Genomic DNA, 21,347 nt, shown 5'->3' with positions numbered 1-21,347 from the left:
CTCCATCATGCCCTTGGAGATTTTTTCAAAAGTTTTGGCATTTCGTCTTTTCGAACGAAGTTCTGCTAGCACTGAATCCTCTCCCCATATAGCGATCAGATCCAGTACCTCCTGTACGGTCCATGCTGGTGCTCTTTTTCGATTATCGGCCTGCATGGTTATCTGTGCTGATGAGCTCTCTGTGGTCACCTGTGCTCTCCTGTGCTGGGCAAACAGGAAACAAAATTCAAATGTCCGCGGGGCTTTTCCTGTCTACCTGGCCAGTGCATCCGAGTTCAGATTGCTGTCCATAGCGGTCACAACTGTGCACTGTGGGACAGCTCCCGGAGGCCAATACCATCGAATTGCGGCCACACTAACCCTAATTTGAAATGACAATATCGATTTCGGCGCTACTCCGCTCGTCGGGGAGGAGTACAGAAATCGATTTTAAGAGCCCTTTATTTAGAAAGAAATGGCTTCGTTGTGTGGACGGGTTGTGACAATGTGGTTCTGGCAGAACCCAACTGAGAGTGCCAACTCAGGACAAATTGCTCAAATAGGGCAGTTACAGCCCAAGGCTGGGGTTTTTTCCACCTCTAAGGCAAACCAAACCAGCCAGACTAAGAGGACTTCGGTCTCACCCCCTGGCTAACTGCAAGTCTTACAAGCAATTTCCTTAGACACTCCAGTTTCCTAGTATTACCACCAGTGCCACTCGTTATGGGGACAAATGGTTATGAAAACCAATACCTCAGTAAAAGAAAAAGGTTCTCCTGATCCCAAAGGACCAAGCCCCAGACCCAGGTCAATATACAAATCAGATCTTACCCACAAATCACGCTGCTGCCAATCCTTTAGAATCTAAAATCTAAAGGTTTATTCATAAAAGGAAAAAGATAGAGATGAGAGTTAGAATTGGTTAAATGGAATCAATTACATACAGTAATGGCAAAGTTCTTGGTTCAGGCTTGCAGCAGCGATGGAATAAACTGCAGGTTCAAATCAAGTCTCTGGAATACATCCCCCGCTGGGATAGGTCCTCAGTCCTTTGTTCAAAGCTTCAGCTTGTAGCAAAGTTCCTCCAGAGGTATGAAGCAGGATTGAAGACAAGATGGAGATGAGGCATCAGCCTTATATAGTCTTTTCCAGGTGTAAGAACACCTCTTTGTTCTTACTGTGGAAAATTACAGCAAAATGGAGTCTGGAGTCACATGGGCAAGTCCCTGCATACTTTGCTGAGTCTCAAGGCATATTTGCCTTCTCTCAATGGGTCCATTGTATAGCTGATGGTCCTTAATGGGCCATCAAGCAGGCTAGGCAGAGCTAACACCAATTTGTCTGGGATGTCACCCAGTAGCATAGCATAAGTTTGAAATACAGACAGTATAGAGCCAATATTCATAACTTCAACTACAAAATGGATACACACATATAGACAGCATAATCATAACCAGTAAACCATAACCTTGTCTTAGACACCCCATTTGACCCCCTTTATACAAGATTTGCGTGCCACTACAGGACCTTGGTTGCAACAATGATCTATATGGTCCCAGATTATATCAATAACGTCACACGGGTGCAGGGTTAATTAGATTTAATGCTGCTAAATTCGAATTAAACTCCTAGTGTAGACCAGGCCAATGTGTGCAAAGCAGGCTGCATGCAGAAACCCACCACTGCATCACATTTAAGCTCTCTGGCCTTGTTTTCAAGGCTCTGCAGAGCACAGCCTAACTCCTGCTTGTAGCTCTGCTCTCATTAATTAGGATTCCATGGGGTTTACGGTGCCCCAAAGTGTGCTAGGCACTTTACAGGACAATTAACATGACATGACAGAGAAGCTGAAAAGTACTCTGTTCTCACCAGGGAGCCAATGTATGGCCTGGAGCCCAGGAGTTGGTCTTTATGAAGACCTGTGTTCCTGAGGTAGAAGGGCTGTTGCATTTTGTACCAGTCAGACCTTTTGCATGGTGTGCGGTTACATTCCTAGCCAGGACTACAGAAATCAAACTGGGAGGCAACTAATGCATGGGTCACTGGCCCGGGCGGTGTCTGATAGGAAGGGGTACAATCTCCTGTCCAGTCACATATGGAAGTGAGTGGTTTTTGCTGCCAAGGTTATTTGGGTATCGAGGAGCCTGAAAAATCCCCAGGGCTGCAGATCAGCACAAGCGTCTGAGGGCAGATGCCTTCAAAAGTGATGGATTTTGTGGAGTAATCGTTGTTCAATGTGCTCCTCTCTTCTAAGCAGCACCGACTCAGCTCTGCCTAGGTTCAGTTTTAACCAGCTGGTGATTTTGGCTAGCCACTGAGAAAGCTGGGAGCGGGTGCTGTTCACATCTGATGTATAGGAGATGTAGAGCTGGGTGTCACCTGCAGGCTACTCGCATTTCAGCCCATGTGGCCTTTCCCAACACACTGCATTTTCCCGCCATTGATGCTCATTTTCTTCCACCTTCAGTTTCTGTCGCACAATCATGCTACAACACTAGTGATGTGTGAAAACAGTGGGGAATGCGAGGGCACTGTTAGTGTCTATAGCAGTAGTGTCTATAGCAGCAGTCCGAGCGTAGTTGTGATGCCTCACTGATTCTTCCTCTCCTTGGCCTCTTGGTTGGGTTGAGTTTCCTATAAATCAGTTTTGGCAGGGGTCAACAGTTTAGCCACCTCCAGGTGGAGATAAAACAATTTCCTCATTGCAAGCAAAGACAAAACCTCCAGTACAGTCCAATTTCTCTCCATCCCCACCCTAAATATAGAACATGTGACATACCATCATTTCTTTAAGCGGTCTGACTGTAGAAGCTTGGGAAAGGAGCAATGGGAGAATGGGTGTTATTTTTTTAGACATCAGCCTACATACAGCTTCTGTCTCTGAGCAAAAGAGTCAAAATGGCTTTGGCTGATCCTTGGTTACTCTAATTTGTTATGTCTCCAGGCAAAGCTAATTGTACGGATAGCCCACCACTGAGTCTACCCATAGGGTTTTTGGTGCTGCCTCTTCTGTGTTGTTTTGTAAATAGTCCTTTATTCCCTTTTATTTCCTGACACATTTTCTACAATCTTTTTGCTCTTAAAAATGAGCAATTTAAATACCAGGATTGGGTGGGTTGTTGGTTTGGATCGGGTTAGCAGATTGAGTAGGACAGAGAGATGATCTGATAATTCAAACTTTCATTTCAAATGTCAGGAAATGGGCTATTCTGGCATTTGTGTCATGGGCTATTGAAAAGTGTCTCTTTCTTGTGTCTCAAAGTATCAGCTGAGCCCTAGTTCTGAAGTGATAGTTAACAATTTGTTGGAGAAAGGAGTTACATTGATCAAAATTGGCCTTGTAGCGTGCAGGAAAGTGGTTTGAGTCTCTATTCTGTGTAGGGTGGGTGGGAAGCAGAAGCTTTTGTGGCTCCTTGTTTATAGTATAAGAATTACAGTTATTTTCTTGTCCCTCCCATTCCCTTTTATCATCACCATACTTTTTCTACCTTCCTTGTCAGATTATACGGCAGAAGAAAATCTATCTATTGTATTTAATAGGATGCCAATCACTGTAGTTGCTAGGACCCGATAATACCACTTAGCATGTTTGTGGTAGTTACATTATGTTCAAAGCACTTTGGAATCATTCGCTAATGAATACTCAGAGTGAGGCAAATGTGTATTATTATCTCTATAAACTGAGACTGAGAGGTTAAATGACTTGTCCCAGCCCAGCGTTAGGCACTAGACACTGCTGTCTCTTCACTGCATTATTATATATTCTAATACTTGCTCTATTATTTTTTGAATTTGCACATTTTGTTGCCCCAACAAATCTCTCTGGAGGATTGTAAGGACGGTACCATTGAGTATAATACAAGCTCCCCTTAGTGGAGGGTTAAATTTACCTGGTGCAAGGTGCCAACACGAGGCCAGTGCAGGCTTATGTCCTCTGCTTAGGGCCTCAGGTCAATGGGCATCTTCAGTGGGCTTTCGATCAGGCTCTTGCTGCCTTATGTTGAGGGCTTCAAAGGTAGGGTTACCCTACGTCCGGTTTTTCTCGGACATGTCCGGCTTTTTGGTAATCAAACCCCCGTCTGGGAGCCGAACATGTTCGGGAAAAATACCGCCGGCCGGGCACTTCCCCTCCCGGGCTCCGGCGGCGCAGGGTCCAGAGGCATGGGGGCTGCCCGAAGCCGGTAGCACTCAGGCAGCTCGGCTTTAAACAGAGCCAAAGAGTCAGGGGAGGAGCAGAGCAGCCGGAGCCCGGGAGGGGAAGTGCCCGGCCAGGGGCGCAGGGTCCAAAGGCAAGGGGGCTGCCTGAAGCCCAAGTGCTACCGGCTTCATGGTTTGCCGGGCAGCCTCCAGACCCTGCGCCCCCAGCTGGGCGCTTCCCCTCCCGGGCTCCCGCTGTGCTGGGGAAGTGCCGGCTGGGGGTGCAGGGTCTGGAGGCTGCCCGGCAAACTGTGAAGCCGGTAGCGCTCAGGCAGCCCTTTTCGTGTGGCTGGGAGGGAGGAGGGGGAGTTAGGGCGGGGACTTTGGGGAAGAGGCAGGGAAGGGGCAGAGTTGGGGTGGGGGCGGGGCCAGGGCCCCTGAAGTGTCCTCTTTTTTATTTTTTAAATATGGTAACCTTATTCAAAGGGACTTAAGTGGTGCAGAGGCCCATGCTGGCCCTCAGCACAGGGGTGAAGTTCATCTGGAGAGATTACCAATAGAAAATGACAATTCGATACATTCGCACACCGATATTGCGCAACAAAAGAGACTCAAACGTCACAACAAAATGCAGGCGGGTATGCCATGGCACGGGCAGCCATCTTCATGTTGTGACCCCCTTTGATCCGAGCAGTTAGCCAAATGCAGCGTGTTGCAGATTGTTCCAGTTAGCAGTAGAAATTGGTGATAGGTATTTCTTTGATGCAGTCCTGTTTATTTACAAAGTCCTGTTTCCATGAGCACAGGAAGAGCCAAAGAGGACACAGTGTCCTTTCTTACAGGGCCAAGTCTCGTTCAGTCAGCACCCTGACCCCAAACCTCTCTCTTGGCTTCTCCTGGGGGCCACACCCTGTGCTTGCAGGCAGTGTCTGCTTGGCTTTCTTTCTGCTTCTCTCTGTCTCTCTCTGTGTCCTGTGTCTTCTGCTTCTCTTATACACAGCCCCTTATCCCCAGGGGCCACTCAAGCCAAACTGCTTCCCTAAGCAAAACTTCATTGTGCCATCCCCCTCCTACCTCCTTAGAAGTTTGCAGCAGGAACCCACACCCCATCCGCCCCCTGGAACTCTCCTCTGGCCTCCTCCAGCCCCTGGAGCCAGAACCTTCCAGCCCCCTGCAACCTTTCCCCTGGAGCTGCACAGCTCAACTACAACCTTCCCTCGTCCAGCCCTCTGCACCATCCTAGCCTGCCCCCCCCAGCCCTGCCCCCTGCACACTCCATCCCCAACCCTCACCCCCTGCCTGGCCCCCAGCACCCTCAGCACCTCCCACCTGCCCCCCCCCCCCCAGCCCTGCACCTTTCCAGATGAGCTCTTCGCTGTTGGGTTTGTAAATGGGGCAGGTGGGGAACAAGTGCAGAGAAGTTTGCATGACTTGCTGAAGGCTGCACAACGAGTCCATCTATGAGCGTTCAGGAGGACGTGGCTCATAGTCCTATGTCCCTATCCCACTGTTTTGGGCAAAAAGCAACTTCTCCCTCTACTTTCTCCTCAGAGGTACCAGCAGGAGCTTTGTCCAACCCACCAGTCCCATTTAATCTGAGATCAGCTGGGACTGAGAGTGTCATTCCCGTCCCTCCAACCCATGCAGTAACTGTGAGCAGCGATGGGGAAGATTGACAACACGTCTGTGGAGCTGAATTCGCCCTCCGAGGTGAAGCAGGCAGCCATTGAGGAATTTGAGCCAATCGCCCAAGGAGATGGAAGCACCAAGAAGATAAAGGAGCTCCCAGACAGAGGTTCTTGGAAGGGCAAATTTGACTTCTTGCTGTCCTGTGTGGGCTATGCCATTGGGCTGGGCAATGTCTGGCGGTTTCCATATCTCTGTGGCAAGAATGGAGGAGGTGAGCATAGAATGCTAAACACATGTTTTCCTTTATATCAGCCTCCACCCAAGGGTGTAGTTAGTGCTTTGAAATTTGTCTGCACACTGACTGATTCTTTTTCCTCCCGTCCTGCCCTCAGTGTACCCTGATTCACCACATCAGATATACTGAGGCAGCATAAGCCAATTGCCAGTGAGATCAGGAAGAAATCATAGTAATGCTTTGCATTTCCATTTCCATACAGCAGAGCCTTTCACCCACGGATGGATCGTAGGGGCATGAATGAGTTAAGCCTCACAACACAGCTGTGAGAGAAGTTAGTATTACTCTCCCCATTTTACAGGTGAAGAAACTGAGGTACAGAGAGGTTAAGTAACTTAACAATGGTCACTGAGGAATTCTGTGGCACAGCTGGAAATAGAGCCCTTCTCTTCATGTATCCAGTGTCTTGCTAAATGCTATCACTTCTTACTCTTCAATTCCACTAAAATCCCACTTTTCCTCACTGCCCCCTTGGCCTCACCTTGGTCATCTCTTAAAGTGTGTGAGAGTGATGGTCTGATGGAAGCAGGGCACTGGACTAGGAATCAAGGGAACTGGATTCAATTCCCCGCTCAGCCACAGACTCCTGTGACTTTGGCAAGTCACATAATCTACCCTGTGCCTCCATTCTGTCTCTATAAACTGGGCTATTTGTACTAGCCTGGCTCACAAGGATAAAATCCATCAGTGATTGAGGCACTAAGATACTCCAGTGATGGTGGTCATAGAAGTACCCAAATGGCCTCGATTTTCTGTAGTCCTCTCCTCCCTCCCCACCATTTTGTCAAAGCTCTGCTGCTAACATCACCTTCCTCTCTCACTGCTTCATCCATGGCACTCACTTTCTCTACTTGTCTCACTGGCTTTCCATCCCTTACCATGTCCAGGTCAAACTCCTCCTCCTCATCTCCAACGCTACCAATAATCTCAGCTCCAGCTGTCACTAGGTTCACATTTCCTCCTACATCCTTCCCCACCCTCTTCACTTCCCCCACTCCATCTTCTTTTCCCAGTCTTGATTTCCCCACTCCAGTCATGCTGCCCCCTGTGCTTGAAAAGCCTTCCCTTCCTAGGCCACCAGTCTTCTTTTCCCTCTCCTTTAAATTCCTCCTAAAAACTCACTACCTTTCTGACCTGCTTGTCCTTCTCATGAGCTCTCTCTCCCACCGCTTCCTTACTGTACTGTTGTCCCATGTCTGATATTGCCTTTGTGTTTCATCTAGTTTGCATGTTGGGAAAAGAGATCCGTCCAACTGATCATAGGTGTCCTGACTCCCTGTCCCCTACACTAACCGCTAGACAATACTCTGCCCATGAAATTCCACCACAGCACATTATCAAATCATAGAAATGTAGGGCTGGAAGGGACCTCAAGAGGTCATCTAGTGCAGGGGTTCTCAACCTTTTTCTTTCTGAGGCTCCTCCTAACATGCTATCAAAATTCCATGGCCCAGCTGTGCCACAACTGTTCTTCTGCATATAAAAGCCCTTCTGTTCCTGTTTTCTTATGTCAATTCCTAGGGAATAACAGTTTTATGGGGAAGTACTGAGAGACGGGAGAGGTGGCTTTTATTGCTGGTTCTGCCACATGGTAGGTGTATGATCTCAGACAAGTCAGGGCACCTCAGCATGGCTGTTTCTTCATAACTAAATTGGAGATAATAATAGATACCTCAGGGGTGTTATGAGGCTAAAATAATTCCTCTCTGCAAAACATGCTGAGCCCCAAGGAGGGAAGTGCCAAGTGCTATTGTTAGTGTTACAAATCCAGCACTATATGATCTCTAACACAGCAGGGGCAGGGATGCAGAGCAATCCAGCAGGATGTTCAGAAAATACTGGATGAGCCTAGCAAATTTGCCAGTTGCCATAAGAACTGTTGCTCTCAGAAAATGTAAAGTTGTGCGCCGTGCCTGCGTACTTTCAAGGCCCCATGCTGCTGGTCCATGCAGGCTGTTCCATTGCTGTCTACATCAGTCACTCCTCTGGTCCTCTTCCAGTCTGGCTGCCAACAAGCAACTGTTTCTGCAGCCTGCCACAGTGAGCAGCAGTGGAGGCTGCTGACGTCTGAAAATAAGCAGGCAAAGGGACACACAAAGCACTGTCAGAGCCAATTGAAAGCAGAGAGGAAGGGTCAGGCAGCATCTGACTCAGAACCAGGTAGGCAACGCCTCCCCCGCCGAGGCTGAGGCACCTCCACTGCTGAGCAGACCGTGGGTGGAACTCCAATTATATATCCGCACATGCAATGTTGAAAGCAAAGTTGTGTGGGCTGCTTTCATTACACACAGGCAAATTGAACGGAATGACAATATTGTCGCTTCACTTACTGCTGTCATATCGGATCAACCCCCAGTTGATTTAATCTGTATTGTAATCAGGGATACAGTGAGGGTGAGATTCACCCCGGTGGACAGACCCTTAGCACTCAATGTAGCTCAGTAGGTCCTAACAATTGTCTGATGAGAAATTTAGACTGTGCATACCTGATAGTGAATGTTTCTTTAACTGCTTATGACTGGCACTTGACCTTGATTGAGGCTACAAGCAAAAACATATTGGTGCTTTTATATCCTGGTAATTAATCAGTGGGCAGTGGTGGCCATTTTATTTACTAATTATTAGTAGTATTTGTTTGTATCACATTAGTGCCTAGAGGCTCCAACCAAGATTGGGGCTGCATTGTGCCAGGTGCGGTACAAACCCGGTCCCTGTTCCAAAGAGCTAAATCTAAATAGAGAAGGCAAACAAGGCAAGGGGAGTAAGGAAAGATTATTTTCATCCCCAAGAGACTGACTTGCCCCAGATCACACTGGAACAGAACCCAGATCTCCTGAGTTCCACCCCTGTTTTTGTGCTCAAAATTCAGTGTGCTCATTTTTAGTTCTACCAACATTTCTCCAAATCATTTCAGCCCAGGGTGTAATTTTCCTCCCAGAATGTTATAATAGGGTGGCCAATGACGCATCCCCAGAATACAGGATATCGCCTTGTTTGTCTCCACCCCTTTCTGTGTGACCCTGCCCCAGCCTGCGTGACCTCACACACTACAGGGGTGGAGCAGCACACTGCACAATGGTGTCCTCTGTGCGTGATACTGGTTTTATATCAGTACTGGACAGGGGAAAAACCATACAAATCTGGATGGTCCGGCCGAAAACCAGACAAATGGCCTGCCTGTGTCATAAGCACCTGATTATAGAGGCCTTCCTCAGCTGGTGGCCCCACCAGAGTGGCTATGGAATTAGAGACAGGCCAGAGCTGTGGGGTCAGATCAAGCCTTAGGTCTGAATTTGAATTTCCCCGCAATACAAGGGGTGTTTGTATCTGCTGATCTAGGTCAGCCCATCACAGAGAGAGGAATGTAAGCAGGGACCACTTGTGGTTACCTGTGTGTATAGCACCTTCCCCGACAGGGCCCCGATCATGGTTTGTGATGTCTAAGATCTACCACAATATGAATAAATACTAATAGCCTTGGAGATTGGATCAGACCTTTCCCAAAGTTCTTGGAAGGCTTGACTCTGATTTCTGGCTTGCGGGCATTCATTGCTAGCTAGAATGCTGTAGAGGGTGCTGATTGGCACATTTCTATAACAGCGTTGGAGAGTTTTTTTTAAGTCAAGATGTTGTTGAATATAAGCCGGCACTTTTTGCCAGCTGGGAGTTCAAGCTCACAGCCATCAAGCTGCTTGCCCGCAGCACACTGACCGTGTCCCCCTGCCACCTGCTTCCAACTTATGTTCCTGAATCACTGCCCTAGATCCATGTAAAGGAGCTTGAAGCCAAATTCCCCCTGTGGGGCTCAGCTGTCTATCCAGCTCCCATTGGGCCTCAGCTGTTTTACCCACTGACTCAGCAGTCCTGACTGATGTGATGTGTCTCTGCAGAGCCATCCCTAGTGGTTTGATGGAGCCCAATACTGTCAGAGATGGACCCAGCCACAGTGATCCATGATTTCAGGTTGTCCAGGTTTGATTATTGCAAACCCCTATACCTGAGACTGAAGATGCAAATTCTGGGGGAGAAAGACCCAGCTAATCCAGAACGCAGCAGCCCTCTGCTGAGTGACCCTGGGAGGTGGGAGTGTATCACTGCAGTGCTCCAGTCATGTCACTCCCTCCTCGTTAAACAGAGTGTCCGTTCAAAGTCATGGTGCAAATCTTCAGAGCTCAGGGGGTTGGGTCTGAGGTAGCTGAGCAACCACCACTCTCTCCACAATCAGGACCCTCTGTGACAGCATCCATCCTAAGGGCAATGGAGCTCTCTACAACCTGTGTTAGACCTGCAAAAGCTGGAATCTGAGCTTTCCCAACAGCCATCCTATGGCTGCAGAACTGCCTTCCTCAAGAAATCCGACTGACCTCAAATCTCGCTGCCGGCGGGTCCAGCTGCAAGACCCAGCTGGTTTGCCCTAGCTTTTCTGCAACAATAACACAATAGCTAACAAATGAACTAATGGGTAATGCCAAAGCCTCCTGTCTGCTGTTGGGCTGGTGGGGAGAGAGAGAACAAATTGCCCATGAACTACCAGTTCCTGTTTCTGTTTTCTTGCCTTGGTCTCAGATAACACATTTGATCAGTGTGGTATAAATATCTAGACCGATAAGTCAGATCAGCACATGGGTGATGGGGCAGAGGGTGATGGGGATGTGAGAAGGAAGAAGTGATAGAGAAAGATACAGTCCAAATAGTAATTGAACAGCCACCATGGAACAACCCTTGTTCACTATCGAACAGGGGAATCAAAGCTGGGGGTGGCATTGAGAACTGGAGCTGGAACAGAGCATTGGGACTGCAACGTGAGCCCAGGGATTTGTGCAGTAATTGTGAGCTGAACTTTACATTTCTTGGGGAGAAGAGGTGGCCAGGGCCCCAAAAGTCTTGTGGTGATGAGACCTTGCAGAACCTGCTGCTAACAGCTGTTTGTTCTTTCAGGAGCCTTCCTGATTCCCTATTTTCTGACGCTGGTGTTTGCTGGGATTCCTCTCTTCCTGCTGGAGACAGCTCTCGGCCAGTATACCTCTGTTGGTGGATTGGGGGTCTGGAAATTAGCGCCCATGTTCAAAGGTACTGTACTGTAAGTCCATGATGCTGATGCCATATATCTAGCTTTACAGCTGAAACCATTTACTGGAATGGGAAGCAACACCTCAGGGACTGGGACATAAGCCCTTGGGGAATGGGTGGTGAGTCCCTGGAGACTGTTATATCTGATCAATGGTGTTTGCAGGATCCCGTTCGCCATGGTGTCTAGCAGGGCCAGCTCTGGCTTTTTTGCTGCCCCAGGCAAAAAAGCCTCCCGCCGCCCCCCGCCCCTCCCCCCAGCGCGGCAGGGGAGGGCACCGAGCCCGGCCGCAGGCCACTCTCCCCGACCGGCCAGAGTGCCGGGGGGAGGGCGGCAAGCCCGCTGTGGCTCTGCTCTCCCCGGCGGCCAGAGCGCCGGGAAGAGGGCGGTGAGCCCGCCGCGGCTCCACTCTCCCCGGCGGCCAGAGTGCCGGGAGGAGGGTGGAGAGCCCGCCGCGGCTCCACTGTCCCCGGCGGCCAGAGCGCCGGGGGGAGGGCGGAGTGGCGGCCAGAGCACCGGGTGGAGGGCGGCGAGCCCACCGCAGCTCCGCTCTCCCCGGCGGCCAGAGTGCCGGGGGGAGGCCGGAGAGCCCAGCTGGGGCTCCGCTCTCCCCGGCGGCCAGAGCGCCCAGCCGGGGCTCCGCTCTCCCTGGCGGCCGGAGCTGGAGCACTGCGCCGCCCCCCTCCAGGTGCCGCCCCAAGCACAAGCTTGGTGGGCTGGTGTCTGGAGCCGGCCCTGGTGTCTAGGCATCAGTAACACTCCAGCTCTCTGTTTGAATGACCTTTGATAGTGACAAAACACTCAGGTAGACAACACTGCCTTGATGGAGGCAAACGACTGAACGGAGCCACCTGGCACATCAGGATTGTACTTAAAATGAGATGCAGGAAGTTGGTGGGGAGGACAGTGCTGCTCTGTACCAGCAGAACCCTGTTTACTGTACACTAAAAGGTTGGCTCTCCCCCAGTTGGGTGTAAACCTGTTGTTGTTGTGTTCAGTAACAACATACGAGAGGCTAGTGATGAATTAAAATAAGTGTTTTTATTAAGAGAGACTAATTGAACTACAGGAGCAGGCAGAGACACAGCTGGTTCCCCCTCTTTGGTTTTCATAGAGCTCCACACATACAACTCTGCTAGCAGGGTACTGAAAGACACCACCATTCAATCTTTGAAACATGGGAGAGAGGCATAACATCCGAACAAGCCTTCATTGGCTGATCAGTGAACTTGAGGCAACGTTCATTGTCACTTACTGATCTCTGTGAGATGATTCACATTTCCTAGGTGTACAAACCTTCACCTCTCCTCTGTGCAGTCACTTCTCGACTTGCTGTCCCCACTTCAGCACAGGAGGTTCGTATCCATCTGCTCAATACAACTCCATAGACTTTGGATGGCTTGTGTTGAGCATGCTCTGTTTCTTCTCTCCTAGGAGTGGGCCTGGCCGCTGTGGTTCTCTCGTTCTGGCTGAATGTCTATTACATTGTCATCATTGCCTGGGCACTGTACTATCTCTTCAACTCTTTCACTGCGGTGAGTTTCAGACATTTCTATAAACCCTTAATTGGCTCTGTGTAATTTTGGCAGTTCCTGTTTCTCTCATGAAATGTGGAGTTTAACATATTTCTTGCTGTTTGTGCCATGAAATATACAACATACAGTTTACAGATTGTGCAAAGGGGCTCGCTTAATGTTGCTGCTGGATGTGTTGCTGAGACAGCCTATGACATCAACTGTTCTGCATTACTGTGTGCTGTGTTCTTTTAGGGGCTATGTTCCCATTAGAAATCTTAGAAATCTGTCCCTCTGCCCCACAGCCTTTCACATTCTCCTTTCTGTCTATCATAGTCAGAGAGCACCAGTCACGGTAATAGCAATGTGGTTGTAAAATGGCTTCTTCATGAGATTGTCTCATTACCATGGGCTTGGTTGTGAACTTAATTAGACCCCATTTACGCTGCTCCCACTCCATTGATTCCAATGGAAAAGCACTTAAGCATGTGCTTACATCTATCCCCTAAACAGGACAGCATTTAAGCAAATAACTTCTAGCATAGGCTTAAGTTCCATTGACTGCAACGGGATGCGTTCCTGAATCGGGGCCTTGTGCCAGTGTATACGAGATCAGAATGAAGCCTCGAGTCTGAAGTACATTTCTTCACAACTGAACCATTCTTATCAATCTAAAGGCAGAGAAGAGCTCCCTTAGCAATCCATAGACATAAAGATATCTAATTCCATGGGTCCTGTAGGATTCCATTTCATTTAGACCCGCCTGCTAAAATGCTGTGCATGTACCATCGTTCAGTCCAGCTTCAGTTTTTATTTGATTATGTTTTCCAGCATCTGTGAAGCCATTTGTCAAAATGTTCTTGTGTGTAGTCTCCAGTGCTTTCCGAACACCTGCAGTATTTGTTGTTCTCTCTTAACCCCACACTAGCAATTTCTACAAGTGTCAGTTGTTGTGGTCCAAGTAGATCCCCTACATATTCCTGAATAAGACTTTACAACATAGGAGGGCAAACTACGGCCCGCGGGCCAGATCCGGCCCATCAAGGCTTTCGATCTGGCCCGTGGGATTGCCAGCCCAGTGGCGCAGCGGGGCTAAGGCAGGCTCCCTGCCTGCCCTGGCCCCACGCCGCTCCTGGAAGTGGCTGGAACCACGTCCCCGCAGCCCCTGGGGAAGAGGAGGAGCAGAGGGCTCTGAGCGCTGCCCTCGCCTGCAGGCTCCGCCTCTCGCAGCTCCCATTGACTGGGAACGGGGAACCGCGGCCAATGGGAGCTTCGGGGGTGGTACCCTCAGGCAAGGGCAGCGTGTGCCTGCCCCACCCCCAGGAGCCACTGCTGGACATGCTGGCCACTTCCGGGAGTGGCGCAGGGCCAGGGCAGGCAGGGAGCCTGTCTTAGTCCTATCACACGCTGCTGTCACCCCGGTGGCGTTGGGCTGGAGCTTGCACTCCAAACCCTTCCTGCATGCCAACCCCCTGCCATGAGGCCCCTAGCTCCCTGCCACACCCCTCCCGTACCCCAACCCCTTGCCCTTAGCCCCATCCTGCACACCGCACCCCCTCCCACATCCTGCACTCTCTCCTGCACCCCAACCCCCTACCCCAGCCCTACTTTCATGGCCCTGCATACAATTTCCCCACTCCTGCTTTACAACCACAAAAGAAGAGTCTGCACCCAGAGGATGCGTCCCAGCTTTCATCCTGATCCCACTACACCTTGGAACAGGACTTTGGGAGTTCAGTCAGTGCTGCCTACGCACCCAATAAAGCTGATCATTATGTACCTCAATGTAGAAGATCGGTGATTTGATTCAAGGAGCTCATAGTTATCAGAGCTACACCATCAGTTTCTTTAAATTAAGTGGAGATGGGTCTGAATCAAAATCTCAGACTGGAGCATCCCTAAAATTTGGGTCAAGGGGGTGTTAAATCAGATCCCGGTCTGAATTTTGCAGCTTGGGCCCACCTCTAGAGTAAGATAAAGTGGGACAAAAATAAACAAATACCATGCAATCCCCCACCCCTGCCACACCAGAAACTCCTTAATCATAGTCCTACCCGGAGCTATTCCTCCCTGGGATCGCGCCACTGAAGTGAATAGACCAGGGATGAATATGGTCAGTTGCCTCAGGCTCCCAGGGCTCTGGCTGTGGGGCTATAAAATTGCACTGTAGATGTTTGGACTCAGGCTGGAACTTGGGCCCTGAGACCCTCCTGCCTTCTGGGGTCTCAGAGCCCAGGTTCCAGCCCGAGCCCAAATATCTACACTGCTATTTTTAGCCACACATGAACCTGACTCAACTGAGCGTCAGGGACCTGACTCAATTGACCCAGGCTCTGAGACTCAGTGCTGTGGGTTTTTCATTGCAGTGTAGACATGCCCTAACACACGAAGTCAGTAAAGTACATGCTAAATCAGCCATTATTTGTAATAGGACCTAAGTGGGTGTTTAAGTGCTTTGCTGAATAGGGAGGGACGTGAGCACACACAGAAGTGCTTTGCTGAATTGGGGCCTTAATCCTGACTTTTCAAGTGCAATACAGATTGGTTTTTTAGTCCTATAAATCTAGGTACAAAAAAATATTTCAAACTCAAACCATATGTTTATTTTTTGTTCAACAAATCAAACCATTAGTTGCAGGTGAGGCTAACAAATTACATTACTATAAATATGCTATCCCTCAACCTATGAACTTTTGAGATCTAATAATGAAAAGCAACATGAGAGTGCCTGGTTTAATTAATAGCTATTAATTAGTGACAAGCAATTTTAAATACTTAATATTTAAGCAATTAATGTCATTTTATTAAGGTTTTAGTATTGCCCTAGTCATAGCCTGATATTATTTCAAGGAGTACTTTGGCTAATACTCTGGAAAGTGACTAGCAAGTCTGGCTGCTGAGCTCCTGGCCTCTGACATTCAGACCCCTTTCAAGTGTCTCAAGATGGGTTCCCAAACATCTGGGCACCAAACATCACTAACTAATCACCATTTCCATTGACTAATTCTACCAAGAAGATAAAGTGTGTGTGTGTGTGTGTGTGTGTGTGTGCACATATTTCATTTTAATATATATGTATTTATCCAATCTCCAAAAAAGATACTTCTTTTTAAATTGCAGTGAACTTGCTGTTCCTTATCCGGGAGTCATGTAGAGCAAAATGTGAATAAATCACTTTTCAATAGAGCAAAACCTCCTTCTGAAAGTAAGATAATTTCACAAGAAGTTTTGTACCAGTATTCAGACGCATCACAAACATTCCAGAGCATATACCTGCCCATATGCTGCACTAGGAACTATGTGCAAAATTACTTTGAGATCCCGTAGGCCTGTCTCAACCATTTGGATCAAAGAATCAGTCCCTGTGACTGAATGCTGGATGCTTTATATGGGCTCAGAATTCTGCTTTTCCTTATATAGGGCCTGATCTAAAGCCTATGAAGTCCTTGGAAAGACTACTGTTGACTGCAATGGCCTTGGGATCAGGCCCATTGTACATTTAGTGGCATAGGCTGATATATTTTGGGTAGATAATTTCAATAGAAAACTAGATAAATCATTCCAGAAAAGCCTTCAGATGAAGTTAATAAAATTGGACAAAGTATGGATGTCTCTCTGAAGCCATTGATGTAATATTGTTTTAATAGTATTAAGTTTATAAATAAGCTTTAATCTTTCACGTAAACTTTGATCTTTTGTGGTGATCGGGCATAAATATTTTACCTGGTCCTTAACTTATATTGGCACAGGCTCATATGCCCAACAGCCCTCCTTCCATCATATCTTTGAGATGCCTACAGAGCCCTCTCCATCACATCTTCACATTCTCTGCAGTCCATCCAGCACATCCTTGCCTTCCCAAGCACAACCTCACATTCTTCACAGTTTCCCAGGTATGCCCTGGCATTCCCTCTACACTCCCCACTGGTGCACCCTCATGTTCCCAATGCACAGACATCCGTGCATCCTTGCATTCCCCACAGTCCCACTCAGGTGCTTCTGGCTATTCACCCCCAGGACATCCTTGTCTTCCCTACAGTACATCACAGAGCCTATTCACATTCCTCACAGTTCCTCAGGTATATCCTAGTGTTCTTCCCAGGTTCCCCAGCATGCCCTCATGTTACACATGAGCTCTGGCACGGTCCTCCTTTCCCTACAGTTGTCTGCCCAGTACAATCTCATATTCCCAATGTCCTTGCAATCCCCAACCTCCACAGCATGACCTTGGGATCTCCATTCCTCATGTTCCCCACAGTTCCCCTATCACATCCTTGAGCTCTCCCACCCACTATGTCTACATGTTCCCCACAATCCCCCCAGCATGTCCTGATGCTCCCTGCAGTCCTCATGTTCTATAGGTCCCTTCTACCACTCAATGCATTTTCACATTCCTACAGTGACCCACATTCCCCACACCAATATGGCTTCACAGTCCCACCCCCTACTTCGTACATCCTTGCACTTCTGCAATACCCCTTTGCCATGCCCTCATGACTTCAGCTACCTATCCCTGTGTTTCCGTGTTCCCCCCACACACCTCAGATATCCTCATGTTCCAACAGTCACCCTGCTCATCCAGCCTCACAGTCTAGTTTTTCCACCCACCCAGCCTTCTGTTTACACAGCCCCCCAGAACATTCTTACATTCCTGCCTGCCCCCCCCAACCCGTCTCATGTTTCCACACACCCTGAACACTCCCTATCCTTGAGGAAGTCCTCACATTCCCTCACCACAACCCACAGAATATTCTGTTGTTAGAATGTGATTTTTTAATTCAAATGGAGACAGGAGCAGCTTAACAAACAAGTATATTCTAAATCATAACAGGGCAATGAAGCAGGGATAAGTGATTGACAGAAGAGAGCATTTCAAGAACAGAACTGAGCCATGCTTCCCTAATTGTATCCTCCCCTTCCTCTTCCCATTAGGATCTGCCATGGCAAAGCTGTGGCAATGCCTGGAACACAGAGAGATGCTTTTCCAACTACTCCCTCAATGATACCACCAACCTGACCAGCGCTGTGACCGAGTTCTGGGAGTACGTCTCCAGCCTAAGTCAGGATTCACCACTGCAGGGACCATCTCATCAATTCATGGGGGCTTCTTGTTCATCCATTTGAGAGTAGCTTTGAAAGACTCTGTTGGAGGCATGAAATTGTTCCTCAGACCGTGCTGAATGGGTGCTCTCTGTCTCCTGAGGGGGCATTCCTGCTAAATGTCCGGTTCGTGTGCAGTTAAACCTTCAGACAGAGCAAGGAGGGTCAAAACACCTCCCATCATCCATCCTTCTTCCTTCAGGCCCTCACACTAAATCTCATATTCTTTCTGACCTTCATGCCTTTTGCCAATGTTTGGGCTCACACCCACCTTTTGTGCCCTCTGCCCCATCTGGGCTTGCCCCCATCCTTCGTTCCTTCTGCCTGTGTCTGGAATCTCAAATCATTCAGTTGCTGTAGATTATACTTTTTTTCTAATTCTGTGTCTTTTGTCTGCAGGAGGAACATGCACCAGATCTCTGGTGGCCTGGGGGAGCCAGGTAACATCCGCTGGCCCCTAGCAGGAACTCTTGCTTTAGCATGGGTTCTGGTCTATTTCTGCATCTGGAAAGGAGTAGAGTGGACTGGAAAGGTACTTTGTAATAATCAAATGATACAGTATTGCCTTTCATTACTGTACTCATCTCTCATGGTGAAATGTCCTCCAGATTCAATTTTGAGTGCCTGTAATTAGGGTTTACTGTGTTTCAAGGAAGAATTGGAGTGTGTGCCATTAAATTCTTTACCTTTCACAGTGGTAAAAATTGTTACGGTATTCTAAGCATAGAGAATACTTCTTAACCGTAGCATCTCCAGACTGAGTATTGAACTTTCAGACTTTTAGAAAGATTTAAGCCAAGCTTTTAAAAAAATGACTTTCAAAGCCCAACTTGAAACACCATAACGGGGTCTTTGCCCCTCCCTGAGCTCCCGCTCTCTGAGGTCATTTTAGGGGATCAGAAATTGAGCATCCAGAATCACTGGTCTCTTTTCACCTCATACATTGAGTTTTGAGGCTGACCCTCGAAATAGAAACATATTGCTATTTCCTAGTGTATAACATTACAGACCAGTACCATAAAAAAGAAACACCTGAGAAATTGCTTAGTTTGGTAAAATGGTGCTACTGGGATATATTATGTAGGATGTAACTTGGAGTAATGGGATGACATTAAGAAAAGAGTAATCTAGACTGAATGTCAGAAAAAAATTCTTCACAGTAAACTTTCTTAGGTTATGAATTAGTCTCCCAAGAAAAGTGGGGGAAGCACCTTCAGGCAAATTCATATTACTTGAATCATTTAAATAAAGAAAGACTAGGCAAATCACTAGAAAATAAGGGCTAGATTACTTAAGTTGGTTACATCTCTGACTTCTTTGGCCCAAATTCATCACTTGTGCAATTCCACTGCTTTCGGTGTAGTTACACCAGGCTCTAATTTCTGTGATCAGTAAAGCCTCTTGTTGTTAGTAGAAGAAACCCCCAATATTCAGAAATATTACTTGAAGAGAAACCTAACACAGAATCTGCAAGAAAAGTGTCAACCAGTTTCTTACAAAAGAGCCATTAGCCCTCAATTTTAACTTCATGGAGGCCATGTCCTTCCCTAATTATCAGTCTTGGCAGAAAGTACTAACACACTTAGGGCATGTCTGCACTTACCGTGGATCGATACTGCGGTGATCGATCCACGGGGGGGTTGAGTTAGTGGGTCTAGTGAAGACCCGCTAAATCGACCATAGATCGCTCTCCCATAGACTCCGGTACTCCACCAGAACAAGAAGCATAAGGAAAGTCTACTGGAGAGTTTCTTCTGTCAACCCAGCGCGGTGTAGACACCGCAATAAGTCGGTCTATGCTATGTCGACTCCAGCTATGTTATTCACATTGTTGGAGTTGCACAACTTAGGTTAACTTATTCCTGTAGTGTAGACCTGCCCTTAGAGCCCAGTTCGCTTCTCACTTACACCAGTGCAAATCAGGAGTAAACCCACTGAAGCTAGGAGAATCAAATCACTGCTGTAGCTCTGACTGTGAGTGCCTCACTACACAACTAACATCTCCCTTTGTCTCTCTCAGGTTGTGTATTTCTCAGCCACCTACCCTTACTTCATGTTAATTATTCTTTTCTTTCGTGGAGTCACTCTACCAGGAGCCAAGGAGGGAATTCTCTTTTACATCACACCAGACTTCAGTAAACTCTCTAAGTCTGAGGTGGGTCCTGCAATGTTTAAAGCTTTTACACTGCTGTATTCAAGTTCCTTGGCACTTTGAACATTTCAAGTTTCTCTCATAACCAAAAAAACCTCCCAAGAATCCCAGTAGCCACAATCTTCACAGTCAGAGACAAAACTAGGCCAGATTCACAACTGGTGTAGATCAGTGGCACTCCATGGAAATCCTGTAGTATTATCAATGGAGCGATGCTGATTTACACCAACTGCAGACGTGCCCCTCTGACATGCAGATGCTCCATTACACTGATTATTCTAGGGGTAACTATTTGGGTTGGACAGTGCAGTCCTACGTAGAGGAGGCAATGGAACCCTATATTGCCCATTCCTGCAATGCTAGATGTAGGTACAAGTTCAGCATTAGACATAGCTGTTATTTTAGGTGGAAGTGTTTAAATGGCAAGTGATAGCCATATACTGTTTGCTTTGCTCAATGGGAAGCCCAGTGCAGTAGAGATGCTTGAGAAGGCAAGTTTCTCTCTGTTATAGAGTAACAATTCCTTAGCGGTCTGTGAGGTCGCTGGTCATGCACAAGTGATGACAACTGAATAGTCCTGATTGTCTAGAGCTCCCAGTGATCCCTCTTTGTAGGAACCACTGCACTGTAACAGTATTGCCAACCCATGAGTAAGGCTTCCCACAAAAAATTACAAGATTGGTTTAAACATCATGCCATATATATAACAAAAACACCTTCTGTGGTCTTTTTATTAGCCCACTGGATTTTGGGCCTTTAAGTTACACGGGGGGCACATTTTCCAGCTTTTCTCTGCAACTATGCAGGCTAGAAACTACAACTTTTAAACAATGAAAGCTGAGATTCTCATGTAATCAGCTGACTCCGGGGGCTGGGGCTTTAAGAAAACACACCAGCTATGGTGAGACTTGTGATAAAAGACGAGTGTTGGCACTCCTGCTCTAAGTACAGATCTTTCGCAGACCCCTTCCCTTCCACTTGCATTGTGAGGTGGAGAAAATGTTTCAGAATAATTAAGACACAATCTCAGCCCCACCCCCAGTCTCTGACCATTTCTGGAACCAAAACCTGAACCAAAGTATTGTAAAGATTCTGGGATGTTCATTTAGAGCCAGGTTGCAGCTGGCTCTTGGTGTGTCTGTAAGTTGGGGAAGGCACAAGGAGATCTCCTCTTCTTGTGGCGGATGAAAAGCGCTGTATAAGAGCTAGGTATTATTATTGTGCATCTCCCAAGCACAGGGACTGCTCTCTTCTAGAACCCTCTGGGACATTAGCAACCCCAAAAAGAGCAAAGGCTGTACCCCCCACCTAGCCTGTATTGCTGGCTTGCTTTAGAGAAATGTGCTTGTTTCATCCTCCCATATGGTGGAGCAGCATGTGCATCCCCCAAGTACAAGAGGAATTATGCTTCTGTAACACCAACAGACCCCGGTTGTTGGTGGGCAGGATTGAACCTGGGGCCTTAGTGCATGA

The 21,347-nt window shown here is 47.8% G+C and overlaps 1 protein-coding gene across 1 annotated transcript in view; it reads left to right on the top strand.

The window, feature by feature from the left end:
* Positions 1 to 5,778: 5,778 nt before the first annotated feature.
* LOC135981042 (sodium- and chloride-dependent GABA transporter 1-like) overlaps positions 5,779 to 21,347 on the top strand; it is a 36,064-nt gene continuing 20,495 nt past the window's right edge. The window contains exons 1-6 of the mRNA XM_065582102.1: positions 5,779 to 6,016; positions 10,979 to 11,110; positions 12,543 to 12,643; positions 17,555 to 17,664; positions 18,122 to 18,254; positions 19,743 to 19,877. Coding sequence (XP_065438174.1) covers positions 5,779 to 6,016; positions 10,979 to 11,110; positions 12,543 to 12,643; positions 17,555 to 17,664; positions 18,122 to 18,254; positions 19,743 to 19,877 — 849 coding nt within the window. The remainder of the gene's footprint in view (positions 6,017 to 10,978; positions 11,111 to 12,542; positions 12,644 to 17,554; positions 17,665 to 18,121; positions 18,255 to 19,742; positions 19,878 to 21,347) is intronic.

This window comes from Chrysemys picta, chromosome 1 (genome assembly GCF_011386835.1).
Source record: "Chrysemys picta bellii isolate R12L10 chromosome 1, ASM1138683v2, whole genome shotgun sequence".
NCBI lineage: Eukaryota > Metazoa > Chordata > Testudines > Emydidae > Chrysemys > Chrysemys picta.
Note: the sequence above shows the minus strand (reverse complement) of the source record. Positions and strands in the feature narration are given on the sequence as shown.